The sequence below is a fragment of the Calliopsis andreniformis genome, chromosome 3 (assembly GCF_051401765.1).
Source record: "Calliopsis andreniformis isolate RMS-2024a chromosome 3, iyCalAndr_principal, whole genome shotgun sequence".
NCBI classification, from domain to species: domain Eukaryota; kingdom Metazoa; phylum Arthropoda; class Insecta; order Hymenoptera; family Andrenidae; genus Calliopsis; species Calliopsis andreniformis.
In genome coordinates, this window is record NC_135064.1 from 16638254 (window position 1) to 16657431 (window position 19178).

Below are 19178 nucleotides of genomic sequence, written 5' to 3' on the forward strand. Positions count from 1 at the left end.
ACTTTTGGGGTGGTGGGAATGAATATTATTAAATTTCTACCATGTTGAAAGGGTTGAAAAAACGTATTAAACGAATGTTAAGGATTTAATAGCTGAAATGATCTTTCCATTGAAGAAGACGATCAATGGATCGATTAATCGATGTTTTTACTATGGGAATAAACACAAAAAATGTGTATGTAGTAATAGAAATATAATAAACAATGTTTGAGTCAGTGTACGATGGAAAGTATCCAATTTTATAGCTATAATTAAAACTTATGACTAAATGTGCAATATGACTACCATATACATAAGTTATTAATTAATTCTACCAATACAGTTAACAATTTCACGCTATATATGTAAGTACATAAAATGTACTTACTTAAGAATAGAAATTTTCAAGTAGTCTAAAAGTAAGAAATGTTTAAAAATAAAAATAATTATTCAAACGAAAAGTAGAAAGTTATTCGATGAATATTTGGGGACTCCAAAAATATGCTACAAAAAATAAACTGAAGATTAATCGAACAGACCATTGTAAAAGATGTTGCAGGCACAATGAGTGACGCAGCTGTTAAAATCACTTCCCAGTGTTGTTCCATGCAGGGGGATGCTAACGTACAAAAGCGAAGATTCATCCGTCTCTCGCAACTCTTACAGCTTTCCTCCCTTTCTGTGCATCTAGATGGTATTTCTTGTCAGAAATGATGTATCGATACAAGCAGAACCCACGGATGCTCGTGCAATCGCTATCGTATCGAGCAGCACGAATGTGTTGCAAATGAATGGAATTTCTCACTATTCACGCCTCGGAATAACGCTTAAAAGCACATTTAAAGAAATCTGTGCATGAATAATGATATGCAAAGCAGAATTACAGACAGAATGATTAATAATTATAGTAGCTGACCAGGAGTGACAAATGACCAGGAAATGTTCATATAGAATAACTATTTTAATATACCATACCACAATTATAGGAAAATATCTTCGAACAACTCTATTCTGTCATTCAGTAGTAAATTTTGTTATAAATGATCAAAGAAGAATGCTTGTATCTACGTAAGTAAAAGCAAAATTAATTCCTCAGTCTAAAGCCTTCCTCGTTGACGAGCTAGACGTGGTCAAAGGTTGTCAAAAGATCAGAAGGTGTTTCGAGATCATCGATCCCGAATCAGAGGAACAAAACTGACATGGTCCTCTTCGTTTCTCTACGAACTTTCAGATAAATAGTTCGCTCGCGGGAAAGCAGGGGAGCTCTTCCACGAATTGGCTGAATTCCAAGGACGATGCTCCGTAGAAAGAGGCCCTCCTTTCTTTGTCCTTGCGTCGTTTCATCCATCTCTTAGTCGGGCTCTCTTTTAGCGGGCCGAAGATCTAAGGAATAGTTGAGAGTTTGGACGATAGTTCGGGTGCAGCGTTTCATCCAGCTCGAAAATTCCGTAAAACATGTGGGCGGCCGCAATGGAATCGCGGACCGACGGGAATCTTTGCGAGAATCAAACGCAGTGATCGTTCACGGGTGCTCTTCTTTGCCACGACACGCACCGCCCTTGCCTTCCAACTTTGTTTAGGACATGCCCTCCGCGCGTCGCGTTACCTGTAAAATACCATCTTCGTTTACGAATCGGCAGATCCCACGAAAGGGAAACTTTCGAGGCGGGATGCCACGTGTTCATTTCCTTGCGAAAATTCCTCCGGTTTCTTCGGGGATTTCGCTTCTATGTCGATCACGGCCGGTTGAAAATTCCTTTCCAACTTCCGGAAGAATTTAAATTGGAAGTCACGCCGTATTCTCAATATTTCGGGGATTACGTCGCGATGGAAAGGTAGAATGCAATATTTGCAATCGTTTGTTCTGCGCTCTCTTCGTTGCAACTCTTGTTGCGATAATGTTGTAGATACACGAGTTCTGTAAGATACACATAGCAATCTAATGATAAACATATTTAATTGCCATTTAAAATAAGTTGAATGAGGTTTATTAAATAATATGCTTATAAATTAGACAGTATCTAATTATCATCGTATCGCGAATAAGAACTACTTTGTTACGTAATGTACTTACATGAACCTCTAAGAACGCAATTATAAATGTTTTATGAATTCTTTTCTGCTACAGATCGCTTTATTGTATCTCTGAAGAAAAATTAATTATTCATGCCACGTGTAGAATTGGTGTGCTCATGTTCAACGTGGTACAATAGCGTTCTAGAAAATGTTTCACACTTTGTATCGATGGTTGCGCATGTCAAATTATTACAATAGATTAAGGATGCAGCTGTACTTCATTGTGTTTGTTGTCATTAGGCTCCTACGTGGTTCTCTATTCATTGGTATCGTATAAATATGCTGCAAATTCGGAGATACAACATAGTTGAAGTCAGCAAGTCAACTGATCATCAGGCAACCATGAATTCCATTGTGTGCTTCTGCGTCCTCGCTGTCGTGGCTAGTGCCACTTCCTCTGTTATCCCGGACTATATCAGAGCTGTAAGAAAAAATTTTTGCACTTATTGAATTTCTTTAACTATACACAAGTTTTGCAAAAGTACTTACACAAAACATATATTATTGCTTTTTTATTTTATATACAAATAGAGAATCGGATGAGTTTATCATAAGATGCAATTCAATATTAAATATAATGTAATAAGTCACAATAATTAGGGTAAGCTTAACATATTATTTTTCATAGTAGATAAAATTGTCTGAAACTCATTTAAATCTCTAACTTAGATAGAAAACACTGTAACATTATCACAAAGATCAAACTTAAAAGTTTTCATCGTTCGTATATAATGCATTCAGTTTCAAAAACATTGTTGTACCTGTAAATATAATATTTAAAATTATTTTTATTTCTGTACAGGGTGCACAGGCTGGTGGTAACATAGCAGGTGGCATTGCAGGTGGCATTGCAGGTGGTGCTGCAGGTGCTGTTGCACAAGGCGCAAAAACTGCTGCTGACATTGGCTCTGGTATCGCACAAGGCGCAAAAAATGCTGCTGATGCTGGCTCTGCGATCATCCATGACGCAATAAATGTAGGCCTCCGTAAAGCTCAAGAAATTGCAGAACAACTTGAAGAGTGGGCTGAAGTACGACAACGTTCTCAGACTGTTGAATGCAAACGAGTGCAAACTAATTCTACCTATGTCAATAAAAGCCAGGAATCGTCCTCTGAATCTCATTCTTCTTCTTCTTCTTCTTCTTCTTCTTCTTCTTCTTCTTCTAACTATGGTACTACTACTTCACCTTCGGCTTCCAGCACACAAGGATCTAACTACAACTCAAATAACCGCAACAAGAGAGACGCTGATGAAGAAAGCTCGGAAGAAAGTGAGGAACAAGACGATATCCGAGTGGTTAAGCGAAAGACCGTAGACCAATGGTTCTGTGACATTTCCGAGGCTAATATCGACAAGTCGGTTTCTATCAACATACCAGCACTCGTGGACGATTGGAAACAGCAAGTCTCTAGTGAATTGAGAACAGCCATCAAGCGTGCTAGAGCTGACGCTGCTCATGCCCTGGGTAACGCAAGGAAAGATTTAGTTCAAATTTCAAAGGAGGCAGTGAACGCTGCACTGAGAAGCGCACAGCCCGCGGTCAATCTGGCACTTGTACTGGCCAAGATCTTGCGTAGCTACATCAACGTCGCGCTGAGCGCCTCACTTGGTGTAAAACAGCTGGTAGTGCGCGAAGGTTTGGACCTGGTTAACAACATCATGCACTCTGTCCTCAACATCGACGTAATAGTTAAGATCATGAAGACCAACTAGTAAAACCACCAATGACGACTAGGAATGATGGAATAATTAATATCCAATTGAATTATTCCTCTTTATTTTGGTTAAAAGTGTTGCGTACAATATCTGGCATTAAAAGAATGTTTATTTTAGATTATATTACAGTGCTGCTTTGAAACTAATTTTTGGATAAAATTTCTTTAAACCTTTCAATTCCCACTCTAACGTAATCGACCTTATCCTTAACAATTTTACACAATAGTCACCCAAGAATTGGATAATCAGAAACGCTTGTCTTCCTATTCCCATTGTTAGATCATCATTATTTGTCTAAGTGTCTCTCGTACGATAAAAGGGCTGACCAAAGCAACCGTTGCGAAACACGATCAGCCAAGAGCGGATTCTCTAGCACGTTCCCGAAGACGGCGTCATCAGCGAGGACGTGCAACCACGCCGCCACCTACTTTCTCTCGGATGAAATTTATGTATGGAAATATCCGCGCGAGCATTACGCATGTAGAATATCACGACCAGCAGCTGGAGGCCCTCCCGTGACGACACTTCGTAGGAAAATGTATTTTAGCGTTCACGATGGAGGCGGCAAGGTGGAAATATGCGCTCGAGCGACCCTTTCCTTTCCCGCGCCATTCGTTTCCTCCCGGTTTTCCCTTGCACTCCTCGCGAACCTCTCGCTGAACCCGACGAGCCACGGAGGAGCCTCCATCGACAGCCCTACAGGCATCGTCGCCGCGAGAACTGTATAGTCGAGAGCCTCTTTCATATTTCTACGTGTAGATTTGCGGCGCAGAGCTGCATTCCCGTGCTCTGGAACATCCTCATGTTTTATGCACGTACGATGACAATTTTATGAGCGGGGGAACAGATTGTTAGGGGCGCCAGGAACCAGTCGGTCAGTGAACGACGTTCCCTGACTTATGGAGATTCTACGTTCCTTTTCATCCAAACAATTTTTATATCCTTTGGAGTCTTCGAGGTGGGAAGGCTTGGATGCTTTGAGAGGGTGAGTGATGTTTATTTCTTTGTGATCAAGCTAAGTGATGCAGTAGTATTTCTTCGTTAGAGACTCGATCATGACTTTTTATTCAAGGATTGTAGCGAGAGATTTTGATATGTAAGGGGGCCTAAAGATACTTTAAGTCGAAAGAGGGTAGTATCTTGAGGCTTAATGCTACAAAGTTTATTTAATTGTACATTGAACTAGCTTCTATTAATTTCAGGTTTTTATTACGTTATAATTATATAAGCAACCTTACATCGTATATCAAAGTCGATACTTTGCGGATAGGCTAAATCGTGATGCAAAAGAATTACTTTTAATTCTTTCTGCATACGAGTGGAGTTCGTTTCGGAACTGTTACCATCGCCACGATGAAAACATAATTCAGTGATCACTTTCGAGGTTCAAGTGACGAAGGTACGTGTAAACTAACAATACGTTTGTCATTCTTACGTTTCTCCATCTTTTCTCTTCAAAGTTAACACTTTTCTTGGTGGCCATCCTCTGTCTGGTTGTATCGGAAGGCCACATCGATACGTATGTTCTCGCCATTGATCGACGGATTCTCGATGCATGCTTGAATCAAATGAGCAATTTCTTCACAGTAAGTGTACCGTCTTGGGGTCAACATCATAGAGATCCAGCGTTTCCTTTCTTCTGCTTTCTGTATTTCTAAATATAATCAGACATTTTATCGACAACGAAGCATTAGGTTTCCTCTAACAATAAAAGATTGCACTGTCACACGGTTCAATTCACCTGTCATGGGGCTGTCCACGAAGCTGGGGCATATACCGACGACACGTATGCCTTTCTGCGCAAAACATCTCGCTAAAGGTATCGTCAGTCCAGCAACAGCGGCTGCAGCGCTACCATAGGCGATATATTCAGGTGGTGCGTCGAATGCCAGCGAACTCGAGAGATTGATGACGACGCCTCTTTGTTGGTGAGAGTCTGGTTTGTTTTCTGCCATCAGGCCAATTAGTAACCGTGTCACATTAAATACTCCCCAAACGTTAGTATCGAAGTGACATCTGTACGTGTCTACTGAATGAGGCTTTTTCTTCTTAAAATCGAACATGTGCTCGCATCCAAAAACGCCAGCTGAGTTCACGAGTACGTTAATCCCACCAAATTTCTCTTTGACACATTTTATGCTTTCTTTCACATCTTTCTCGACTCTAACCTGCGATTTTATGAAATTTAGTAAATACTTGGGGACTTAAAGATTCTGTGAATTATTGCAGGATCGAAATTTAAATAGTTGTTTGTTAAAGAAAGATCCGTACTATGTTATACTATGATTTTATGTTTAACTTACGTCGGTGCATTGAAATAAAGCTTTGTCACCCATGCTTTCGGCGACTTTAATTCCATTACAAGATATATCAGCTAACACTACTTTACCGCCTTGGCAAACAATTTTCTCGGCGACAGCCTTTCCAATACCGTTTGCACCTCCAGCTATGTAAGCGACAATATGCTGAAAATCATGTTTAACTGAAAGTTTGCGTCCCTTTACTTACTGCGACGTACAAAGGTACTGTAGCCTGAGTAGAATTTCCATTAATCCAAGTTTGAAAATTGAAATTTTAGTAATACGTGTAAGTGATGTATAACATTTTGTGTTCAAAATTGTGTTTTAGAACAATTTGAACATTTTTACAAGACTATTATACTACTAAAACCTTTTTTGTGTGACTTAAATAATAGGTATGGACAATTTGGACGAGATGAAAATTAATGAATCTTTTACGAGCTGTTTAAAAGTAGGTTATAATGTAGCAGAAAAAGTAAGTTATAATATAACAGAATATAATAAAAAATTACTTCTCCAAGTTTTAATTAACGTCGAATGTATAAAAATGTATTGTATAATTAGATATATTACGAATCGGAGTTCATTATTTTACTTCCAAATGTGATAATATTATATACACATAATAGTACGTGATTATTATACGCGTATTACAGAATGTTGAATTTTAACATTTCAACGAAACGCAGGAAGATGAATTATTATAGCGTTACCTGCATTTTCCCCATTTTGACATTCCTTGGTTATTACACACCGTCGGGACCGAAATTGAATTTCTTCTGTTCCTTAACTTCCTCTCGCTTCGTCTGAGAAGATTTCAAGTTAGTCAAGTGCTTGGGATATTCTAAGAAAAACTTTAACAATTTGATGAATCGAGTTGTCTCCTTTACTGTCCCCTCTTAAGTACTTATTACGTGATCCAATTATCTTTAATCAAAAACGAAGACGTCGACTTTCAGAAAATCTCTCTGGAGCATTTATCATGGATATTATCATGGATAGTACATTCGTCAGACAAATTGTTCACCTTTGCTCTAATCAGATTTTCTGCAGCTTGGTTTACTTTTGAACAGTTTCAATGACGGTTCAAACGTCGAAACAGATGGCAGTCAGAAGGAAATGACTGTCATTCTGTTTGTCGATACTGAACGTTCTTGAACTCTATCTATGTATGTACACAGTGAAGTTACATTTCAACGTATGTACTCCACTTCAAATGGAACGAAAGCTATACTCCCAGAGGGACTATTTGATTTGCAGTGCTCTGGATGTCCTAACAAACTATGTACGTATATTATACAATTCTATCTACCCTACTGAAACACAAAGAGACCTTCTATAAATTTCTTAAGTATTGAATACAATTATACCTCTTTATGAATTTTATTTCCATCAATATTCATCAACTCGATTCATTAGAATCAATATTGAAACATAATTCAAATAATCAATATAATTAGCTCAATATTAACTATCTTCAAATATGCGAAGTCCGTCGTTCCTCTTGAACAAATTATTCCACAATGAATTGTCTGTGAAGGGAATGTTATCCAACGGAAATTCGCCTGAAACATCGATCTGTTAAGGCGGTAACGTCAGGCGAACGATATAACCTAATTCTCGACGATTAAATGCAACGGTTGCGATAAGGCTTGTAAATTGAGCGAATTATGCCGTCGGTAGCGTTGGCCAGCGTAGCCTCCGCCGATTAACAAGCGCATTACGCGAGGTCGAAACGCTGAACCTGACATTTGCATTGGAACGTGTCGAACAACGTGAGACCTCTATAACACCTGGTGCCTTGGATTGCGTATAACTTCCTGCTGCAGTGATCGAGAACTGTGACCTTAGAAATTGTAGTCTCTTTTAATAGTAGGCGAAGAAATGAGCAAAAATTGACATCAATTATAAGTTCAAAATTGTGTTTTTTCTTAAGTAGTTTCTGGGCAATGTTATACAGAGTTCTGTCAAAATTTGTCAAATTTTTAAGTATCTGTTCGAAATATTTGGCTATCTTTTATTCTTCGTTGTCTAGTAAGCCTGTTTCTGTACCCAGGATTTTCTGAAACCTTTTAATGCCAACCCCTAAATTACAGGTGTAGTGAACATTGCAAATCAAATATTTACGTAGTTCTTAGGCATCAAGAAAAATTTCGTTAATATTGTGCATAAAAGGGTACACCTTAACGATTTTAATGAAATTCAGATATTCATGACATAGTGTCAAATTTTACAACATATCTAAATTTGATCACAATCAGTAAGGTGTACCCTTTTATGCACAATTATCAAAAATTCTGTACTCACCACAAATATTGTTATCGGTAAACAAAACTTCTTCCGCTCGTGGACAAGTCCTTCCAGAGTACATCAACCAAAAGAAACTTATACTTTCTCCACACGTTTGACCGAAGAAAATCTTAGAAGAGTTTTACAGTAGGTATCGATGGATCAGACCATATCAATTTGCGTCCTACTACCAATAGATCCTTTCACCTTGACGCTAAAAGTATTAAACTCTCTCTTAGCAACGAAACAGACATCAGTATTTCCGCGAGACGAGTCTCACGATATGAAAAGGGCGAAGGGAAATCGGAGAGACTCTCGAGTGAACGGCACACGTTAACCCGACGATCACCGTCCGCCATGGGAACATTTCATTGATCCCCGACAAATTGTTAGGTTCGTATGCTCGACCAATTTCAATCCTCCGCTACTTCCAATTTCCTGAGCGTCATTACCGGTGTTCGTAAAGCTTCGACCACGAGAAATCTTACGGTGTTCACGGTGGAAGAAACCAGTCCTACCCTAACTGCCGTCGGAGCGTCTGCTCGCGACAGCCATCGGCTTTCGTTCTTCCTCCATATCCGCACCGTTCCCCCGTCCCCTCTCGAACCAATCGTCCCCGCAGCCGGCAATATTCAGCTGGTAGCGAGGACTACTCGCCGCCCGCGCACGACGTCTCCGCTGTTGCGTATCGAGCGTTCGAGAGGAAGCGGTTCCACGGCCCCATACCTGAATCCTTCGTTTTGCACACGGGTGCGAATCCTGGAGAAACGCGGCGTGGAGAAATGAGGCAGGCTGGCGTAGAGACGAGAGGTGGTAGGAAGGTAGGGTTGGAGGGAGGGGAGCGGAGGAGAGGATGGGTGGATGCTGAGGCTTGGGTACGTGAGAGCACGGCTACGGCGAAATAAGGGGATGGGGCAGAGGTCGCAGAGGTCGGACACCACGTAAATTGCATACCCGATTGCGGTCTACTGAAGAGTGGCGCCCTCCGCTGGGCAACCCCCTCTTCAGACCGTACCAACCCCAAACTGGATCTAACAAGCCAGCAACCACAGACTAGGTTCAGCTTGCAACGGGACTGCCACCTCTGGGGACCGCCGGCGGGCAAAGCCGGTGAACTGTCCCTCATGTCCTGACTGGAAACCCCTACCCTGCTTTGCCCTCCCTTTCTCACCCTATCTCTGCTCTCTTCCTACCTCTTCTTTAGCCGTGAAAACCTTCGAACTCATCCACCCGTCCTAACAAGCCTGCTTACGTTCAGCCTGTAAACCTACTGACGTAAACGTCGCGGGCACCTTCCTCAACCTGTTTCTCTGATCGCGACGTTAAGGGGGATAATAAGTTACGCTGGGCTTCAAAGAGGAATCAATTTTGTGGGTGGCGGATGGTGTAGCAAAGAAAGTGTATGGTATCTTCGCTTCTACTGTTCTAGAGTTTTCAGTAGTATGTGTTTTGAGAAGTTTGATTGATGAATTAAAATAGGTGACTGTCTTTGTTGGCGTTTGTTAAGGTGCGAATATATGTAATAGAGCTTGCGAATTGTTCGTGAACAGAGTGGAAATTAAAGTTCCTGGAAATCGTCTGTTTGCGTCGTCTGTTCTTGATGATCGTAGAAAAATTGAATAATGTCGGGGACACACTACAGAGAACTGTTTGCGAACACTTCTCGAGCAGCTCGTAAACAGTTTACGAACGAAGACAGCAGCATGTCCATACTGTAGCTCGTGAACAGCTTGTGAACTGCTTTCGAACAGTCGTAGGTTGTGAGCTCAGGAACAGACTCCTTTGATGTACCGCGTCCCGAGTGAATAGTGTTCGCTGTTCGCTGAAGAGCACGCTATTTACTGTCTACACTGCTGACCAACACAGTTGGTTACTGACCAACTGTTCGCTGGTGTAAATTCAGCTTTATATTTCAGTATTGCACCCTCTTTTTCTGAACAAAAAGAACTATATCTTAATTCAAAATGTATGGTAATTCAACTTTTAGTAATTTTAATAGAAAACTGGAGAATTAACTAATTTCTTACCTTTTTTAAGAATGACTACAGTGGCTTGTAAGTCACAAGTCCATAAATATGTGTCTTTAAAAAAATGCAGCATTCTTTATTTTTCCATTACTCGTTGGTGCTCCAGGACTTACAATTAGATGTTATCATTTCAAGCTCACAGTACATTTACAGGTCTAGCTCCCTATTGTAATCGTTAGACTTCGTGGAGCCACAATAACGACAGGACCACGAAGACTTTATCCAATCACAGCAATACGAAGTCAGGCATCACCTCGTTCCTGTTAAAGACAGAAAATCCCTGCTCGTCGTTTCCGTGCAGAGGACCACAAACGTTCTAGTTAGCAGACTCGTTCTAATTACCGCTTCTGGATGCTACAGTATGAAAGAAAGCATTTAATAATAAGTGCCACTGCCAGATCCTGGTGGTACCTTCGACCAGGGAAGTTAAATAAACTGCAGTAATCATTGTACGACCCTGTTAATTGTCAGAAGCTACACCTCATTAGAGAGTTTCTTACTTTTGTAAGGCATTGAATGGCTGTCACAATCCATGTTGATGTTAGGGGTTCCTATCTTTCTTCTCCCCTCGTCTTGTCACGTTTCCCTTCTACAATGCTCCTTTTCCATTTTGTTCCCTTCTTCTTTGATGATTATGCATATATAAAAAATAGGAGAAGATTCAAAAGCAGTAGCTATTATATTTTGGAAGAAATCTGAGAGAAATTTTTTTAAATAATTCTGACTTCATAGAACTAAACAAGATTATAATTTTTAGAATATTAGTTGGTCACTATCTGTATGCTTAACATTTGCATATTAATTATGCGTACATTATCTACTTGATATTTATTAACTAAGAATAAACAGTCATACTGTCTCTAAACTCCAGTATTTGCAGTGCTTCGTAGTTTTATCTTTCTTCTTCAATTAGTTCATAATTTCACAGATAAGTTCCCAAAGGCAGTACAAGTTTAACGAACGAAAGTAACGAGCCGTCTCGATGAGGCAGAGAAGCCAAAGAGAGGCAATATACACAAGCAACCAAAAATAAAACTAGCAAGTAGAAAATAGAACGTAAAAATCAGCTAGCAAGAATGTGACAATTTACCAGCATAACTTCCGTCTATATTATTACTGCTTGGAATTTTATCTCTCCCCGAGGCCTTTTATTACGTTATCTCTGTTTCATCTGTACTCGTCGGCCCATTCTATGTCCCATCGCGTCTCTATTTTAACACCACTCTCCATTGCAAGCACCCTGCACCCTTTCCACCTCGTTCTCTTAGCCCTGATCCAAGGGACCATACGAATGTGAAATGGAGGCGGGTCGAAAGTCGCTTATGCGAAACAGCTCCAGTTTCACGAGCGACTTGAAAAGTTCGAAGTAAATCAAACACGTTAATGCCAACGTTCTAACTGTGGCGGAAACTTCGGCAGGAAAGAATAGCCAAGTGGCATTGTAAACTTCTCAAATCCTATTAATGTAAAATACCGGAATTCTCCTCGCGATCCTCGCGGATGGCCTCATTCGTGTTGAGCCTTCCGCGCGATACGCGCCCTTCGCCCAGCCGCGCTGCAACTCGAACGAATTTGAATAAAACGTACAGCCTCGCATCGTCGAGTCGGTTCCAAACTTCTAACAGCTAAGATCGAACCCGCCATCAGCCGTATGACCCGGATTCGAAGGATTACACGGTCCGATCGAGCAGCATCCGACTCGAACCTATCCCCATCGCATCGAGTGTATCAGTGACGCTAGATAAATTTCAGTTGCATGCGGCATTAGACCGAGGCTTCCCCCGAAAGGCGCGAAATCACCGAGGGAAGGTTATTTATTCCTCTCCTCGACCACTCATCCCCCGACTCGTTTCAATTCGATCGCTGGCAACATCCATAGAGACCAGTCAGCGGCCGCGGCTTGATAGTCATCCAGGCTCTAGCGGGAGGCACTTTGCGAAAGAGGGTTGTGTTTCAGGTGTCGAAGGAGAAAAAGATGCCGGAGATGGGAACGGCGCGGGCGTTCGTGAGCGAGGAAGGCCAGCGAGAGGAGGAAAAGGAACGGAGAGGGAGCCTGTGCCAAGGTAAGAGGCTGAAGAGCCCATCTGGCTTCCAATCAGAGTGTTGCCACCAGCACATGTGTTCACGGCACGTTGAAGGTGGCGGCTCAATCAACGGGGGTGCATCTCTCTTTGGGCCTCCGCTCCTTATCCCTCTCGCTGGCAACTTTATATCACATAATCGAGCTCCGAAGCCGCGCCTCGTTTCTTTCCACCTCCCCGTCGCCTTCCATCTTTTCTCTAACATTTTTCCTTCTCCGTTATCGGAGCTCTGCTTCTCACCCGCCACCCTTAAATTCGACACTTCCGCCCCTTCCGCCGCAAGACGCTCCCTCGCCCTTTGACCCCCTACTAGCTCATCCCTTTCTTCGACGTCATCAAACCTCTTCCAGGCCCTTTTCAATTCTGTCGAACAACGTTAAGACGCATCAACGGCTTTTTCCGACGGTGTTAGTCGACCGAGTGATTACAATGGTTAGGAGCAGGAAAATTTGTGATATGTCATGAAGGCGTAAGGTATTAGCTTTATGGTTTTAAAAAGGTAGTTGATCATTTTTTTGAGGAAATAGCAGTCAATTTTTTAATCCTTATCGTACCAAGGTAATGTCACTCATAGTTCATATACAGGTATCTGAGAAATAGAATTTAGATAATTGAAACAATCGTATAAAAGGGGTTTGAAAATTTGTAAATTGAAGATTTGAGTATCTGGAATTTTAAAACATTGGTAGTTTGAAAGTTTAAAAATTTTTAAATGTGAAATTCATAAATTGGAATATTTAAAAATTTGAAAATTCGAAAGTTCATAAAAATTTAAAAATTTTAAAATTCATAAATTTGAATATTTGAAACCTTAAATTCAATTTTGTCAGAGAAATATCTCTGAGTGATTCCACGTTGTGAATGTTTAAAAATATCTTTATTATACAGTTATAAGGCCCTTTTAATTAAGAATTAATATCAAGAAAGTTAGTGATCGCATATACCTATATTAGATTTTTATAACAACATTATAGTATATAATTTCTTAAACGTATCTAATATGTGAATATTTGATGGACAAGTTAACGTATTCATATAACGGATGAGAGGACAATTATGCAAGAACCAATCAATAGCACACATTTCCTAATACTACTTACATTGTTTGTCAGTCACCGTCACTTCCTCGATTTGCATAACAGTGAATCGCTTCAATTATTTATCCGCAATTTACGCTCCACTTGGAAGCACGGTTATCACTGAAAAGAAGTAACGTTCTCATTATCGAAAGCCTTCTGGTGTAGCAATTTGCATAATGATCCATCTGGATACGTACCGTGCATAGAAGAGTACGTCAGATACATCTGGGAATATTATAAAGTAGCTAACCTTAGTTGTCGAGTGGTTTTTGAAAAAAGAAAAAAACATCTGCATCATAACGGATAATGGACGAACTCGCGAATAATTCTTTTCATTGACGAATCAGTTCACGCGGAAGGCTCCGAAGCATCTTTTAAGCAAATTCGATCTTTCTTTATCATGCAGATGCAGAGCTCCCGCTGCACGCTCAAATTTAAACGAGTCCACTCGTCGTATGCTAATTTATCGATGCCCCTCGAGTATGGAACCTCAAAGCTCAAGGCCTATCGACGTTCGAATATAAATGCAGTATTCGCACGTTATTCTTGCATAAATGTTAATCTGTCAGCTGTAGAAAAGAATCACTAGTCAATGCACCTATTTGAATTTCACCTAAATTTCAAATTGTTTGTCTGTAATACTCAAGAAATAGTATACTAAAAAGTGGCACCTAATTAAGAGAGAATTTTCAAATAAACTGTCTTCCTCTGATTTTGCAAACAGAAAGTAGACCTCATCGATTTTATTTTAGAACAGAGCGAAGCATACGTAAGGCATTGATCGCTTTGACTTCGATAACGACCCGGAACATTCTCCAATCATAGTTCGCTTTGTACCTCTCCTGATTGTGTACTCGACGAAGATGCATTAGGGCTCTTTAATCGAATACGCGGCGCGCGATTGTATTCGGACACTCGTAACGAGTTTTTTGTTCGTCGTATAGCGTGTTTGCTCGTCGGGATCAATCTCGTTCTCGCAACCCCTTCGAACACGTGCACCAGGAACGAAGTGACAGATTCGTTTGATGTGCAGACAGGGTTGCGATCCATGAGCAAACAAATAAAGATAATTCTTACTCATTTGGTAAAACAGAAAAATATATCTCTTTAAATAATAATTAATTCAAAGTTTCTATAAACTATCTGTAAAACTATCTGTAAAACTACCACTAAAAATTTAAAATCTTATCCACTTTGACTGAAAGTGCAGACAACCCTCCTATAACGCAATTAATTCGTACCGCGTTATAAGGAACTCAGAATTAATGTAAATCACAAGAATTCGTATCGTGACAGTGATGTACATATGTGCACGAAGAGAGAGAGAAATTCCCTATTAATTTCAACTGTAAAAGTGTACATATTGCAGAGACATCGCGTTTTAGAACTACCGTGTTACAAGGAAACTGCGTTGTAATTGCCATCGCAATTTTTGCTCCGCCTTATATGAAAACCCTGTTATGAGCACCGCGTTACAGGAGGGTTTACTCTAACTCGTTGAATCAGTCACGTCTGAAAAGAGCAATCGCCTTGCATGCAACACTGTTTCATTACAAAATTTCGTTACATACAAGTCGTGCGGCGTGCACCGAAACCGTGCCTTCGGTAATTACTTTCAGGCCCATTCATTCAATAACGATCTCAATGAAAATCGCTTTATCTTCCTTACAGCAGATTCCGGTGGCGAATTAAGTGAGCGCAGTTTATTTGCTCGTATCGTCGGTGTTTTAGAGGTAAAGGAGAGCGAGCGCAGAGGATAAAGGTAGAGGGTCGGAGAAGGAGGGAAAGAATACGGGAGCAGCAGACGAGAGAGAGAAGATGAAAGACCGAAGAGAAGTGGTAGGTAGCGGTGGAGAATGGTGGGTGGGTTGTGCATGGACTCGCGAGATACGAGAAATAATGGTAGTACGTATACGCGCGCTGCTTGTACACACAAGACCACATGCACCGAGAGAAACTGACCACCGAACAGTTCCAATGGGGCCTGCTCGCCACTCCGGTGGTAATAGTCTCGACAATAATCATTTATTGTTCCTCAATGGCGTCGACGCGGTGGCAGAGGTGGGCTAACAGGAAGGGCGAAGAGAGAGAGAGGAAGAGGAGGGGAATAACAATTTAAAGTCGATAGTAAACCCGATTCAACCGTGCTGCACTCGCATCCTCCTCTTACATGGGCAGGGGGACTGTTTACCAATAATCGTCCGATTATAGAAGAACTTAACGGACGTCCCTTAGCAGAAAGTGTCCACGAGCATCGGTGGTCCCGTACAATCGAGACCCATGAGTGTATGGCTCTAGAGGCTTCGATTTGTATATCAGAGCACACGTATTTTCATTTGAAGAGGAAAGCAAAATTCAGGGATTTATTTGCAGAGGTATTTAACAAACGTCTTATTCTGTTATTTAACATTAGAACTCGAATTAGGAAAAAGTATTTTAAAATAAACATATGGAGGTATTAGATTGTACCTAGATACGGTTGAACCTATTGCTTGGTTTTAGTTATGAATCGTATTTTCTAAATTCTTTTTACATATCGAGATAGTTAAATTAATCTAACATTTAATGATATCATTTCAAAATATTTCAATCTAAACGTTAATAGCTCGCAATGTGCTAATGTTACAGTCAAACATTTTTCTTCCACTGCACTGTGTCATCTGAATCTTGAATTATTCATACCCCGATTCGTACATTAAAAGCTAATTTCCTAACTCTTATTCTGTTCCGCTATTTTACCTCTGTTTTAAAAGCCTCTTAAAACTGAAGAAATTATTTTCCTCCAGTTTAGGCTTAATTTGATGTAATTTCAGTCTAATTTTTTCTGACTTTGTTACGCCAAAGGATATATTTTCCTCGTTCGACATTTGTATATTTTCTATGATTTATTCAACAAACGTTTCGCAATCTAAATGGTAGTTTCATCTCCTGTGTTCACTGTGGGGTTGTATAAATACTGAAGGAGCCTATCCTCCGTAACTGTTATCTTCCATGCGAGTTACTGACGCCGTGGCTGAAATCAAATTCCTCGAACGTTCTCGGAAGAACTGGAACCAGTCCGTAGATAACCCTAACCCCTCCGCTTAATATTCCTTTCGATCAGCAGTCGACTGACCCTCTCGGATTTCTCCAGATAACGTCCCGCCTCCGGAATGCCGCGTCTGATAAATCGTCCCTGTCGCGGACGATCATTATTCCGGGTGTGCCCTTAGATACAAGGGTTGATGCGATTTAAATGGATAGTAATAGTTTACGTGTGCCCGGCTGAATGAAAAGAAATATCGACCTCCCCGCACACTGATCCGATCGGTATCAAATTTTCCTCCCCGTGAAACGAAACCGCTTCTCGATCTGATAAAAGTGTAATGCGTTGTAATTCAGAACGTTGCTTTTTATTTGGGTTAGCCATTGTTGGCACGAGTTTTCGTTATCGATACCCCAAGACGTTCCTTGTATAGAGGATTCTTATTGATTATGGTGTGAAATGGCAAACATTAATTAAAAGTTTTGGGAGAAATAGTAGTGTTAGGACCAGTGCACACAAGCGATATTTTAATGTACGATTTCATTATGATAATATATTTTTCATTGCTCTCTAAGCTGTAAACGAGCTTTTTTTGCAGCAAGTTCACACAAAGTTGCCACGTTTGTATGTTTTTCCTTGTTTTCCATAATTGAAGATTGGGAATTGTCCTTGTTGCTACAGCGGGCTACAAAACTTTCGTCTGCAGCGGACCTTAGGTGTCAGAAATTGTTAATATCCATAATTTTACTATTCTAGCGTAACCACTCTATGTTTTTGATAATCACTTCTCCATTTAATAATTATATACTTATGTCAATAGAAAATAGTCTGTAGACCCAGATTTCTTCTCACAGTTAGATTTTCATCTACGTCTGTATAGTATGTCTAATGAAGTGTCTCAGATATGTTTAACTGTATTTTGTACATTACTTCGCACGTGCTGTTTAAGGATACTCTGGTTCCTTATCGCTATGCAGCAAGATTCTTGATGTGATTCAAGGAATCTGACAGGAGGTCGCGGTAAGACCAATAGGACTACTCGAATCCCATCTAAGTCTACGAAAGGAGGAATTACTAATGCGACTGTCGCGGTCTATGTATATACTCATGTACAGAAGCTGTAGCATTTGCATGACGCATCGGTAATAAACACTTGCTGAGCAAACGGTGTGTGCTCGACGTTTGATTGGGCCGGGCGCGTAATGACAGGGCATTGTCATGCAAATCTTGTCGAAACCCTGCCGCTTATGGTCCCGGGGCCCATTAAGCCTGCAGGCATTCGCTTATCGTCCTGTTTGGTGACCGTAAATCGTCAATTTGCGAGTCCTACGAACTTGACAGTGCTGCGTGTCCTTGAAGCGATCCTTACTACGCTATAGACGGATACGACTTGCTATTTGCGCTGAAACTGTTGTAAAGAAAATTCGCAACTTTCGACAGATATAATATGGATATGATAGTAGCAAAAATTATGAACGATAGAGAACTGCTGAAGGGAAGTAAAACTGTTAAAAGGATAATAAAAGTATTAAAACTGCACTTCACATAAAATGTCAATGCAATTATAAATTTTAAATTTCCTGCCTTCAATATTAATAATCGTTTCCTCAATTTTTAGTGTTAATAAAATGTTCACGATTACTGCACTCTTCGTTAATGTAGCACTACTTTTTAATTTAATAGGTGTGTTTTAAATTTAAAGCTGTTATCTAAGATGTGTGTATACATGTATCCCAAGGTGTAAAAAAAATATTAATTATTATATAAATATAGTATTATATGCTCTATAGTAGTATTATAAAGTACTATAATGGTTACAGGAATTTCCACAGACACACTGTATAAATGACTCGCAGACAATCAAGGGGTACGAAAGTCAATTACAAGCGAATGAACAGATGTGCTGTCGTGGTGTCTTGTCCTCAAGGGATTTTTATGACAGTGTTATTGTCAGAGGGGTGTTTATGATCCCCATGATTTAATTCCATTCTAAAGTGGATGGTTTGTAGCCTGGTGAAGCAGGACAATTTGCTTGTCCTGATAATGTACACATTCTTATTTGCAATTCAAATTTAATATCCACTGTTTATATTCAGTTCTACCCTCTTTTTTTTAGAAAAACACAAGATATCAACCTTAATTTCCCAGAAAATTATTATAAATTATAATTATAATAACGACCTCAAGACTAATATATTTCAATAGTCCCTTTTATTCCACCAAGGATTTGAATCACAATCAACGTAAGCCACCAAAATAATTTCATTAACATAGATTCACTCGGTCTTAGTGCTAGACTGCGCTGAGCTCGATACAACTCCAATAGTGCCAATAGGGGTCAAAATCTCGATACGAATCTGGAGTAAAATGGGTGCGTTTAGGTAGGCAGACAGGGGGCAGGTCTGCTCATGTCCATGCGTATCTGCAATAACAGGATCAGTGGCTTATAGCTGGAGCTTAGAGGGTTCGATCAATTATTGTTCGCTTCCTATCTACGTCACGCCGGCCTGAAGCGTCGACCAACAACGAAGCTCGACTGAGTTGCACTCACTGCTGCACTTCCTGCTGTTATTAGGAAGTAAGCTATCCGCTGCTCTAGAGACTG

At 40.3% G+C, this 19178-nt stretch overlaps 2 protein-coding genes and 2 long non-coding RNA genes across 4 annotated transcripts; 3 read left to right on the top strand and 1 right to left on the bottom strand.

Annotated features, from left to right (window-relative positions):
* The first annotated feature begins 2319 nt into the window (after positions 1 to 2319).
* On the top strand, positions 2320 to 3918 carry LOC143177060 (uncharacterized). The gene is made up of 2 exons (XM_076374826.1): positions 2320 to 2478; positions 2858 to 3918. The coding sequence occupies exons 1-2, from the start codon at positions 2335 to 2337 to the stop codon at positions 3767 to 3769; spliced, it is 1056 nt and encodes a 351-aa protein (XP_076230941.1). The 5' UTR covers positions 2320 to 2334; the 3' UTR covers positions 3770 to 3918.
* Positions 3919 to 5196: 1278 nt separating this feature from the next.
* Positions 5197 to 5857, bottom strand: LOC143177076 (3-hydroxyacyl-CoA dehydrogenase type-2). The gene is made up of 2 exons (XM_076374850.1): positions 5514 to 5857; positions 5197 to 5426 (listed from the first exon to the last, which is right to left on the bottom strand). The coding sequence occupies exons 1-2, from the start codon at positions 5833 to 5835 to the stop codon at positions 5233 to 5235; spliced, it is 516 nt and encodes a 171-aa protein (XP_076230965.1). The 5' UTR covers positions 5836 to 5857; the 3' UTR covers positions 5197 to 5232.
* A 9682-nt stretch (positions 5858 to 15539) lies between these two features.
* LOC143177037 (uncharacterized) lies at positions 15540 to 18753 on the top strand. Its single transcript, XR_013001526.1, has 2 exons — positions 15540 to 15923; positions 18394 to 18753. It is a non-coding gene; the product is annotated as an uncharacterized LOC143177037 (long non-coding RNA).
* LOC143177039 (uncharacterized) lies at positions 17227 to 18292 on the top strand. Its single transcript, XR_013001529.1, has 2 exons — positions 17227 to 17289; positions 17523 to 18292. It is a non-coding gene; the product is annotated as an uncharacterized LOC143177039 (long non-coding RNA).
* Positions 18754 to 19178: the final 425 nt, after the last annotated feature.